General features: G+C 44.3%; 1 protein-coding gene across 8 annotated transcripts in view; it reads right to left on the bottom strand.

Moving 5' to 3' along the window:
* Clcn4 (chloride voltage-gated channel 4) overlaps positions 1 to 12632 on the bottom strand; it is a 90227-nt gene that overhangs the window by 29994 nt on the left and 47601 nt on the right. For 7 of the 8 annotated variants that reach the window (XR_778339.3, XR_778335.2, XR_778340.3 and 4 more), the window contains exons 9-11: positions 10286 to 10472; positions 8921 to 9319; positions 3183 to 3399 (exon numbers count right to left, since the gene is read on the bottom strand). Coding sequence is in view for 2 of the 8 variants with exons in the window: in XM_010613991.3 (XP_010612293.1) it covers positions 3183 to 3399; positions 8921 to 9319; positions 10286 to 10472 (803 nt within the window). In the remaining 6 variants the exon portion in view is untranslated. The remainder of the gene's footprint in view (positions 1 to 3182; positions 3400 to 8920; positions 9320 to 10285; positions 10473 to 12632) is intronic. The other variant, XM_033760081.1, reaches the window with a different exon arrangement.

Genomic DNA, 12632 nt, shown 5'->3' with positions numbered 1-12632 from the left:
TTTTTTTTTTTTTTACCTTGGAGACAGAATAAAAAGATCAGGTACAGCTGGATACTATGGGGCATGCATCTATAGTCCCAGCTACTCAGGAGGCTGAGGCAGGAGGATCACGTATGCCCAGGAGCTCAGGACTACCCTGAGCAACATAGCAAGACTCCATCTCAAAAAAGAAAAAAAAAAGATCAAGCATTTACAGTTCTGCAAACCTCCTATTTAAGTTTTATGACTATAATGTCTGAAAGTCAGGTGGATTACAATTACATTAGGGAAATATTAATTCAGAAGCTATCTTGGATTTGTGCATAAATTGTGCCCTGGCCTGCAACAGTAATTATCACAAAAAAAATAAAGCCAAATATCAACTCAGAAGGAGGCAACATCAAATTCACCAGGTTTCATTAGTGGCATGACACATCCTATCTGATTTAAATCAAGTGTTTGAACTTCCAGCCCATTTGGATGGCAGTTCAAGCGAATCCAGTAAATTATAAATGGCCCGATCTCTGACCAAGAACCTAATGGAGATTTGAGCAGTGGGGCTCTTCTGAGAAAACTACCTATCCAGTCCCTGCAGACCACCTAGAAAGGATGGAGAAAATCAGAAGCCATTTCCCCTACTTGCTTTTCTTTTCTAGAACTTGCACAGAGAAAACTGCACCCAAATTCAGTCTAGGCTTCCTAGACTCCTATATTCTGGGGACAAAGACTTCTCTGTTTCCTGGGTCTGGGATGAAGAAGGCCTTGGGACCCAGGCCCTGAGAAATCTTGCAAATGCCCCAGGTCTGGGGATAGGCTCCAGCTCTCAGCCATCCTGAAGGTAGAAGAGGCACATGGTGTGGGGAATGCATCAAAAGCTCGAGCTGGCTTGAGCAGGGCTTGCCCTGGCTGAAAGCCCAAAGAGATGAAAATGAAAGTCCAGAAACAAGCATCTTTTGCCAGTGCTAATGTATTGGCACCTGTGTTTGTTTAAAATATGTACAGCCAGAGAGAGAAAGAGAAAGAGAGAGAGAGAGAGAGAACTTTGTTTTCTCGCAGAATATTCAGAGCCAATTTCAGTACCCAGATCTTTACAGGAAAACCCTGTGGGGATCTGTGAGGTGTGAGCGGGTGCTAAGGGCAGAATTTCCTGCCTGAACTGGGAATTCCGATGATAGCTGACATTGGATTATTATTTTAAAGGAAAGGAGAAACTGCTATACACTTGAGATGGCACAAGTGATCACACTGCCTAAAACTGTAAATCAAGTGTAGAAGTGGTCTTCAGTTGTTCTCAAAGTGGGGTCTCCAGAGTAGCAGCCCCGCCTGGGAGTGTGTTAAACATGCACGATCTTCAGCCTCAGCTAGACCTCAAGGATCAGCAGCCCAACAGTGAGGCCAAGCACACTGGGTTTAACTGGTTTAAACTTCTTGGGTATTCTGATGCATGCTCAAGTTTGAGAAACCACTAAGCTCCTTTAAAATTCACCAACAGAAATGATTGACCTCCAGCCTCAAACACAAGGACTCATTTATATTTTCCCTAATGATGGCACCTCTCATGTGTAACCCACCCTTCTGGCTTTAGTCAGAGCTTAAGGAGGCCCCTCAAGGTGCCCTTTAGGAGTTCTTCAGGTGAATGCACACTTCTAACCCCGTGCAAACCCTGTCTGTCCGCTGTCCCCAGAACAGCAGGAAGAAAGCCAAATGAATGGGATTGCTTATTTGGTTAGACACAACATCCAGGCCAGGGTCACTCAGCAGCAGCACTGAGGACATTTTGGATCAGATTTTTGTTTGTTTGTTTGTGGGAGCTATCCTTTACATTGCAGGATGTTTAGCAGCATCCTAGGCCTTTACTCTCTAGAGAAAGGCAACACCTCTCCCTCCACCCAAAATTATCCACAGATATTGCTCAGTGTCTCTAGAGGACAAGATCATCCCTGTTGAGAACTGCTGGGTTAAACCAGAGTATGCTAACTCCACATATGTTAGCTGCATTAAACAGTTAATCTGAGTTCTATAAAGGTCTCAATAAACTACCTTGGGTATCACTGTCTCTACAAACCATCCCCTCATTCCAACCCCACCCCTAAAGGGATGACCCAGGTCATCCTGTCTCTCCTCAAGTTTCCAAGGCTATGAAACTTGGGGTATGCCTCTGAGCCCAAAGATTAGCCCTCAGGAAATTGTCCCTCTGGCACAGTCATGGGCCTTTGATTTTTGGATTGCTGCTTTCCTGGTCTTTGTGAAGCCACAAAGAAAAAGTAATAGCATGGCAGCAGAGACAATGCCATGGGGCTAGTACATCTTCCAGCTTCCCAATAGTGTTTGGCAAAGGTGAAGTTGCTTCAAACAGATTGACAGATTAAGGAACAACCTGCGCATAAAATGGATTTTGCCTCTGCCTATATGCAATCTCATTCATGAGAAGCTAGTAGAGCACAGAAAATTGCACCCAGCTGAACCCAGATACACAAGATGCACGTGTGCACACCACTACACTGCCAGAACATGTGCATGCTGCCTTGGGTCACATGCACCTTAGCCACTCCCAGCCAGCCTGCTGTGCTGACTTCCCTTCCAATTTCAAATCATCCTCCTTCACTGAGGAACTTATGAGTTCCAATCTATTCCACAGCCAACTTCAGCCACTTCTAAAGTGAAGTGACATATTGTTTTTTCATGTGTTTCTTAACCATTTCATGGTGTAACGTGTAAGACTACCATTTTTATTAGGTTCCCATCTCTTTAAATGTACCACTGACTAAGTTTTTGAGTACTGTGTACCTACCCCCATTTTCCTATGAGTCCTGTGGTTTTCACTGCTCATTCTTACATAGCACTGATATTGAGGACCATGCATATCATGGCATAGCAGAACTGGCTATATCTTCTCCCCTAATCAGAGTGTCCTATGGTGGTAGAAAAACATCACCAAGCTCTTCTCCTCTGGCTCCTCCTCTTTGAACTCAACCTTTAGGCTGAGCCAGGCAGCTGCTTCCACCTTCCCAGGCTGTACTAAGCTCCGAAGCTCCGTGGACATTTCCTTCTCAATACACTTATCACAATTTGTTGGCATCATCTGTCAAGGGCTGCACTATCCCAGTGAGCTCCTTAAGGGCGGAGCCTTGTCTTAGTCACCACCGTTTTCTTCCAAGCCTGGCCACAGTACATACTCTGTTCACCCTTGTCTGGCTACTCACCCACTCCGAGTCACCAGGCACTGGCGGAGTCCCAGTTTCCGGAAGATGTCTACCACTGTCTCCATGGGGGTGTGGTCCGTGACCGTGAAAGGGCTGAGATTCAGGATGCGCCTCAGCTTTAAGGGGTGCGGGCTGTTGGCTGGCAGTTCAGGAGGCTCCTCAGTAAAGTACATGATGGAATTGCTCACAATGCCCTCCTGCCTCTGTCTGGCATTCTCTAGAATGAGGGTAAGTGGGAATAATAAGCCACACAAAAATCTCTCACTTACCACCCCCAGCACCAGAATCCTACAGAAAAGGGTTCAGAGGGCAAATGACACATTCTTAATAAGAGACTTCGGCCAAACATCTGCGAAATTGGCATCTCTCTTAGGCGAATGCTGTGTGAGGGAGGCCCCCTGCTATGACCAGATCAACTCATTGCCAAGGTCTTGCAAGACGGGCCTGGCCAACATGGCTCCTTCGGGGACATTCACTACTGCCCCTGGAATCCAGAGCACCCCAAACAGCTCAGGGCACTCCATTCTTGCTTTCCAAACACTCCTTCACCTCATCATGAGCTGAAGTTTGTCACGAAAAGAAACCTCATTATCTGCCCAGTGACCTTAATACATTGTTTTTTTGCAAACAAACTTATAGCTGGCCCAAATGGCATTCTGAATTCTAAGAGGAACAAGAAACCAATAAGACCAGCCCAGGCTCACAACCCAGAAATGCAGCTCAATCCCAAATATGACCCTTGGGACCAAAGAAACAACCCCAGAAAAGCTTCACCCCCGCCCCACACACACACTCCTTGGATCTCTTCTCTTTAAAATGGACCATTTTGTAGATTTTTCAAAAGATAGGAAAACTGTTATGGTAGCAATTAGTCTATTTCAGTCTTACGCAAGGCCATGTGAAGCTAAAGAAAAGTAGGGTAACAGGAACTCATTAGAAATACAGCTTAATGCAGTGCTAGAAACCCAGGCTATTTTAAGTCACACATGAAATAAATCCATTGGTCTCAAGATATTTCTCCAAGGCAATTTTCCTTCTGTTGGAATTTTAATCTTTCTTTTGGTTCATGGGAAAAGGTTAGGAAAAACGTACGGCAGAGCCTGCCTTAAAATGAATCCTGGTTTCTGTAATACGTTTCTTGCTTTCTCAAAGACTATTATTCACCTATATTGTTCTTTCAAAAATAAAATTCTAACAGCTTCCTCTAAGGCCATTTAGTGCAATATAGTACTCTAATGGAAAACTGGCAGCATTTGAGGTCAGGCTGAATCTGAAAAGGGGTGTCTTTTGAAAAAAGGAGCAGAGGGCCTGCTGGGCAAATGCCTGCACATTATATGGGTCAGGTTAAATCTAGTTATATCAAATAGGATATGATTCAACCACAAATACCAGGCAATGCTGATACACAATGTGTTTTCAAATGCAGGTCCTGCACTCCACAACTGCATACTTCTCTCCTAAACCAAGATGGTTCTGTCTTTATGCACTAGGACAGGGGGGCAACAGTCAATGTGTACTTATTTGCTCATTTCCACAGACCAACTGATTCTTGTAAAGTCCCACACAATAGGATTTCCATCTGTTTTGACAATCAGATTGAACATCAGGATTGGATCAAGACACAAACCCCTAATCAAGAACTGATCACATGGATTTGCTGAACTCCTTATAAAACTAAATACAACTTAGTGAACCATCAACACAGTTGTTGAAATGAACAAGCTTATATTTCCTCTGAATCTACCCATTGAGTTAGAAGCCCTGATTCTCATAGACACACATTCTAAGATCTCTTGCTTACTAGTGCACTTCCAGTGCCCAGAAAATACAAAGAAACCAGCAGCACAAAACCTGTATTTGTCACATGCACACATGCATGCATGAAAACAATGGGTCTACTAAATAGCAGCGCATCTTGTTCAGCCTGACCTGTAGAATAAAGCCTGTTTCATAAAGCAGACATTAGGAAGGAAAGTCCATGAGCTACTCATTGCCCTGTAAGAATCGCAGGCATCGGCTGGAGTCAGAGCTGGAGATCTGAGGTGTACTCTTTGCTACTCCACATGGCAACTGCTGCTCTCTTTAGAAGGGTTCTACTAAGTCACTTTGGAACTGTATTATAAAAACTTAATCTAAGGCTTCAAACTTTGGAGGTAGATGTGCTATGCACAGGCCAAGAGCTGGTGAATGGAAGAAAAACCAGGAAAAGAGCACTTTGCAACTCTGTATTGGAGTAAACCAGCTACTCCCAGTTGGGACCAAAACTCTCCATTGGTCACCAAAGTGTCTGCAACAAAACTCTAACATGTACTTTTACAGAGGACAGAGACAATATACTGCCATCCCTGGACTCTAGCTTTTAGGAGAGTACTGGCACATGGTGAGCACTCAGGAAATATTTCCTATATAAAAGGATAAACCAACTCTCACCCAGGGGACAAGTCAGGGCTATCAGAGTCTAGACCAGTGATGGCAAACCTTTTAGAGCTTTCAGGAATACAAACAGCCCTCTCTGGTATGCATGCCACAAGTTCATGATCACTGGTCTAACTCCCAGACCTCAGGAAATCTTGGGAGCCTAAGTTGGAAATGAAACCCCACAAAATCCCCAAATGCACATTTTTAAGGAGCCCTAAAGGAGAAGTGCACTAAATATTAGTGAGTGCCTTTAAAAATTACTTTATTTGCTTCTGATTTTTCCAATATTCTATAAGTGTGTGTTACTTTTACTCTAAAAATGTAATAAACTTCATTTTAAATGTTTTAAGTTCCAGTAGTTAAATTGTTTTCTAAATGTTGTTAATGGAGGATGCTTATTACATATTCTATTAAAACTAGTGTCAGTGGTCCATCATTCTGTTCATTAAAAATGCTTCCATAAGGCAGATGTAATTCATGAGAAAGGCTGAAATGGAAAACTGGAAGCAACCACCATAGTGGTCAGTACAAAGACAATATGATAACAAAAAGTAAGGGCTAAAATGAAGAGAAATCAGAGTATTTTACCAGTTATTGTCTACAAAGTCATGGTGAAGTCCTTCTACATATATCTCTCCATATATTTTAACATCCTCAGCAGAAAGTAGTTGACACCACTATTCTCTATGACCTATTCCAAAAATTAACAGCACTCCCCGGCAGAAACCTCTTCAGCCCTAAATAGTTTATCTGCCAAAACTGCCATTTATATTCTGGTTCAGTACTGGATGTAGATCCCTTTCTGCAAGTAAGCATCTTCCCCATGCTAGAGAATCATTATTAAGTCATCCATCAGACAAAAAACATTTTTTTTGAGTTCCCTTAACTCTTCCCTGTAGCTCTAACTTTCCATCCCTTTAATCATCTCTGCGGCTTCCCACCGAGTCCTCTCTGAACCCTTATACACTTAATTGCAGAATTCAAGACTAGAAGAGGCTGAGCCCTGCTGAGTATAGAAGTGCCTCACATTCCCAAAGACAATGAGAGGTAAAGGCCACTTTACCAGGAATTTGAACAAGGGCCATCTACAGCCTCACGTGTTAATAATCTGAAGAGGTCACCTTGCTCAGGTGGCACTAATTCACTTTCTAACAAAAACAATGGCTGTGCTTTGGCCTCCCAGAGATAGACTGAAAATAACTAAATATTTCAACTCCATGTCAGCAGCTGCTACAATTTCAAACAAGACATGTAATAAAAACCTTTATTTTCCTCATTTACCATTGTTTATTATTGTAATTATATCTATCCTATGATAATCTTAGCTCCCAATCCTCAAAAAGTGAAATTGGCATGGGATACTTTTAGCTAAAGGCTAATGTCACATTTCTACATTCATAACCTGACTCCTCAAATACAGGCCATGAATTTCTCCACAAGAATACAGTGAATTCTCTTTTCACAGATCAGGAAAATAGCTTTTCTGATTCCTTGGAGTGAAACACCCCTTGCCTTTCCACAGACCGTGTAAATAGCAGCTTCTACACTATTATGGCCTGATTGAAAGCACAGAGGTATTATTTACACTGTGTGATGCCTCTTCAGACATTCCAAACATAGCTTCTGAAAGAGTGCTCGCTTGCAAAGCTTAAATTTCTTCTCTAACCAGTTGATGCCAATTACTGCTTCCCACTTGATTACAGTAATGGATTTCAGCAAAATTAGTAAGCTGTTTCTTAGCAGGTGTGCCTAGAGCGACACAATAGGTAATGAATTCTGTGACATTTATTTCTTGAGTTTCTAAATTTCAACCTTTGCTTAAAAGATTTTAGGAATTGAATAAAATTTTAAAAGCTGCTGATTACATTATTTTAAAACAAACCCAACTTGACTTAAACAACTTTTTTAAAGCCTCATTATTTGTAAGGCAATATTTACTTCTGAAGGCAGCTACCTGTTTTGATACAGGACCTACAGTAAAAACAAGCATCACTGAGCACCGACTTGCTATGCTGTCCAAAATGAAAAATCAATCTTTGCTTTGGGGGACCTAAGCATTCATGAGCAACACACTAAAATTAGAGGGTATAACTTATCTAAACTAATTTTTATAAAACCTTTGAGAAAGAGTCTTTAAAGAAAATTTTAAAGCCATTTATCTTGGAAGAGAAGCACCTTAGGAATAGGAACATAGGGCAGGGAGGAGGAGACAGTTCTCTGGTGAAGATGTGTTCCCAGTGGGGCACTCAGTAGCCACACCCAAGAAAGAAATCCCCACGGACACAAAGCAGGAGTGCTGCAGCAGGGGAATGGACAGCAGTAACACTGTCACGTGCACACACGAGCCAGGCCACCGGCCCCAGTTGCCCATGGGGTGCAGGGATGCTACGGAGATTGCAAAGCAATGATACTCAGTCAGGGGGCACGGCATCTACCATGTGAGGGAGGATGGGCTACACTGGTCCGTGCCCCTGCTGAATCCTGGAGTCCCCAGGACTCCAACCCTCTGAGGTTCTCTGTTCCTACTTCTGAGCATATGCCCTCTAAATTCTCCTCATGAGTCTCACCTGCCTCTTTCACTCTGTCTTTGCAATCCTTCTTCCTATTCCCCTTCTTAAGGAGCCAGCACGCTGGCTTCTCTGGGATACCTGTCTATGGAACATCCCACTTGGGCATCATCCCTCTCTCTCCTACCCCAAGTCAACAGTCTGCCCCCCGCCCGGGGTAGCTGATTTCGGTTCAAATGTAAGGAGAAAATAACCACATAGAACTTATGTCTAGCAATGCTATTCATTAACCCATATGGGCCTCTAGCCGGTGGAATGGGCCATAATTCATTCAGTGAAGCAAAAACTTGTGTGGTGGCTAGCAAAGTCTCAGGGAGAGACCTCACCACCCAAGTGAGGTAGTTATCCTGCCTGAAAGCACAGCTCTGAAACCAGCTTGGCACAGGCCACACTGGGATCTCACACCATCCCTTCTCCTTCTCAGTTTCCACCAATTATCCCCCCAAACACAGCAGCAGCAGCAGCAGCTTGCCTCCTAGTGTGAACACACAGCAGTCACTTTCTGGTCAGGAATGTCTATCCTAGGACACGGGTTGAAACTTTGGGGATTGGCAACACTGGCATGAATGGTGAATGCAGAGTATCGGCCTACCTAGACCTGCTCAATCAAATCTGCATTTTAACAAGGTCCCAGATGACAGATCTGCCCTGAAGCTTGAGAACTCCTGTCTTACGAAACATTCTCTCGAACCTCTTTCATAATTCTAGGGGTACAAAGGCTGCTTAACAAAATGTGAACCTCCCTCTCCTTACTTATTGCAAGGATCAGCTCCCTCCTCTGAGCGAACCCAATGAGGCGCTCAGAGTCTCTGGAGACCACCACAGGGAAGCCGTTGTAATCTGTCTCCTTGATAAGCGTCTCCACATCCTCCACAGTCATGCTGTCCTGGGTGAGCACGGAGAGTGGAGGCTCTCCTCGCCGGGGCCGCATCACATCAGTGGCCAGGGTACGGTGGGTGAACTCATCCTTCACATCAAGAAATGGGTACCCATTCAGGTGGATGTGGGCTTCATAGATGCCCTCTTTCCCAAAGGCATCAGCCACCCACTTGCTGGTCACGGCTGCCGCCATCAGGGGCACAATGTACTCCAGACCACCCGTTAATTCAAACATGATGACCACCAGTGATACTGTCATCCTGGTAACTCCACCTACAATGGAAGAGAGAAGTGAGATTCTGAAGCTTAACCCTGAACCCTCATGAAGGCACAATTTATGAAAACTGAGAAGCTCACAGCCTGCAAATGCAGCTCAATCCAAGCTCTCTAAATTCTCCTCATACTTGCTCCAAGGAGATGTTCCTATGAGATGTTGCCCATATTGGCATCCCCAGAATAGAGGCCAGGCTCTATTAAACTCAGCCTTGCAAATAGGAGCTGTAAGTCATCTGACTGGAAGCTCTTGTCTAATGCAGGACCCTGGGTAATAGATGAACTCAGACCAAATGCTTGACTTTTCTGTGAGTGGATCCTACACAGCCTATACAAGCTTTTACCCAAGAAAGCAACCCATAAGTTGGAAAATTGTAGAGATTTTGAGGAAATAGATTGGAGAGGGACATACCTTTGGATTCGTTAGTATTCGAAGAAAGAATCCAAACTGATTCTTTAATAAGCCTAAACCAGGGTTTCTTAACTTCAGTACTGGGGACATTTAGGACTGGATCACTTTGTTGTCAGGACTCTCCTGTATACTACAGCAGGTTTAGCAGGACCTTTGGCCCCTACCCACTACACACGAGTGGAATGATCAAAAGTATCCTTCCAGACTTTTCCAGGTGTCCCAAGGAAGCAAAATCATTCCTGACTGAGAATGAGTTCTCTGGGCATACAGCTGTGAGATGGTGGAGATTCCATCAGATGGGCCTCTGAATGACTGGGTGGAAAAAAGTCTTCTGCTAAATCATGGTTTATGTGTTGTATTATATTGTATCTATATAGTGAACAGGATATAAGCTTGCTATGTGTTCAGCCATTGAGATGGCAGAGCTTACTTGTTACCACAGCACAACCTAGCTTATGCTTAGTAATGCCAATGAGCACATCCATGTCTTCTTGCCAGTCCTGAACAATATCAGTGCCCCAACTCTTCCACCCATCCCTGACCCATGGACATACCTAGGCAGGCTGCAGCTCCCACCATTGCATAAAGTCCTGGGGTGACGCAGTCTGCCCCAGGTCTGCACCAGTTCCTGAAGATAATCCAGTCATGGTGATGGTAAGCCAGCTGCTCCACACCAATCCCCACCATCCTGCCTGCCATGGCTCCCACAGCCATGCTGGGGATGAAGAGTCCTGAGGGGATCTCAAGGGAACACAGAGAGAAAAGCAACCTGAGGGAAGGAGACCAACTTTTGACTCTCCAACCCCCAGGAAACAAGGTCGCCTTCCACAAGCTTGCATTTGATTGCAGCCATCAAAAGAGGTGAAACTCTTCAAAACAGGTCATCTAGGAAAAGGTGGACAAGCGATTTGACCTGCTTAGTCAGTAGAGTCTACTGCGACTTGGACAGAATGCAATTTCACACTTTCATTTCCTCTCCTTCAAAGCTGGCGAGTGTGCCTGCTGTGGATGAAAGATAAGCCCCACTGCAAATGACATTCAAAGTGCACATCTGTCACCAGAGACTCTCACCATTTTCTTGCTCCCCTTGCTGTGTCATTCAGATTGGCTTTGAAAATTAAATGTCAAGCACAGCATGAAAATGGAAAGAAGGGCCTACAGGTAGAAAGAAAAAAAAAGCTGAACACATCATTGCAGCTGCCCTGAATCTTCCAGAGAGCCTTTCAAGGGCTCACTGTCCTCTTTAAAGGATAGTGGCTGTCAAAAAGAACTGAAGGAAAGTTCCCTCTTCCTAACGAAGTCCATATTCCGATATTTCCAGCCAGGTTACATAACCTAAGAGATGTTGGTAGTATCATGTTTTCTATTGAGCTGAGTGAGGATACTGTACATTTTGTTTTTCTCATGGCCATACAGAACACGTCTGCTACACAGCAGAACACACCTGGCTCCCAAGTTCATGGAGATTCCATGTGACTGCAGATCCTGAGCAGCAGCTGCCTTTCTGTTTGCCCCTGCAGATATCAATCTGAGCACATAAACAGATCTTTAACCTAACTGACTTCAAGTTTCAACCCCCACGTGCAATTTCTAGTTTTAAACATTCCTTGGCAGTTTGTTCCTTTCTGATCATCCTCTTATTCCACAGTCATTGACTATCCTGTCATTTCCTAGTAGACATTTCTCAAAAAGTAACAAAAGATGCTACTACCATGGTATCTTCCTTGGACACAAAATCAAATCCTTTTGCTACAAGCTGATGGATCCAAGCCAGTTAGCTATTGGACCAAGTCCACCCATTCTTGTTCTTAAGACACAAATTCTAGTTTGTGTTTTACTACTGTGCACTCAAGCCAGCCATTTCTTAGATTCTTTAAAAAGAGAGAATTCAGACCAAGGTGCTGGCACATGACTGTCATCCCAGCACTCTGGGAGGCTAGGCAGAAGGATCACAATTTCAAGCCTAGCCTGGGCAACTTAGCAAGACTTTGTCTCAAAATTAAAAATAAATGGCTGGGAATATAGCTCAGTGTGAAAGTCCTGAGTTTAATCCCCAGGGTGGGGGGGGGGAGAATGAATTGATAAAAATTAAAAATATCGCTCTTTCCTGGCTGCCATGATGTGAGCAGCTTTTCCTCCGCAAGGCCCCTCTGCCATGCTATTTCTTCTTTGGAGCCAGCTACCCATGGACTAAAAAACTGAGCCAAGACACGTGCTCCCGACCCAGCCGCCATCACTCAAGCGCCGGGAGGAAGCCTGGGCCCCGATCCACCACGGGAAGGAGAGCCACTCCTGCTCCCGACCCAGGTGCCATCGCTCAAGTGCCGGGAAGGTAGGCGCGCAGGCACCCCTGAACGCCCATACGCCCCCCCCCGCACTCTCAGACCTCCTGACTGTGCTAGTCTTTGGACCCACTCTGCAAAGACAGAGGTGGTCATCAAGGGTATTTTTCTGAGTTCCCAACTTTGAACATCTTTAAAGAAAGGGCGTGGGAAACCTGTAATAGAACGTTGCGGAGTTCAACCATTCAGAAGGATGGGGAACTCAATCTGGGCCTTGCAGTCCGAGGTCAGTCAGCATCAGGGGGTTCAGCCATCAGCTAACTGAGATCAGGGGTCTTGCATCATCGCTCTTTCTGAGCCATTAAATGGTAAATACACTATATTGAAATTTTGTTCACTGCAGGCATGCTCTGAACTGCTTCTTGATTTCAATTTAATTCAAATGATTTAAGGGTGATAGACTAGTGACTACCACAGATGGTCAGCATCCAAGTTGTGCTTGATCTTAATGTGTTGCTGATTGTATCAGTTGGGGTAAAGCATTGCTGTTGATTTGATGAACTGTTTTCTCTGATGTTATGAAGATGAGAATGTCTGTGGGTCGTTAGAGACACAGAAG

Source organism: Fukomys damarensis, unplaced genomic scaffold, assembly GCF_012274545.1.
Source record: "Fukomys damarensis isolate Sample0158 unplaced genomic scaffold, DMR_v1.0_HiC HiC_scaffold_39, whole genome shotgun sequence".
NCBI classification, from domain to species: domain Eukaryota; kingdom Metazoa; phylum Chordata; class Mammalia; order Rodentia; family Bathyergidae; genus Fukomys; species Fukomys damarensis.
This window is presented reverse-complemented; position numbering and strand designations above follow the sequence as displayed.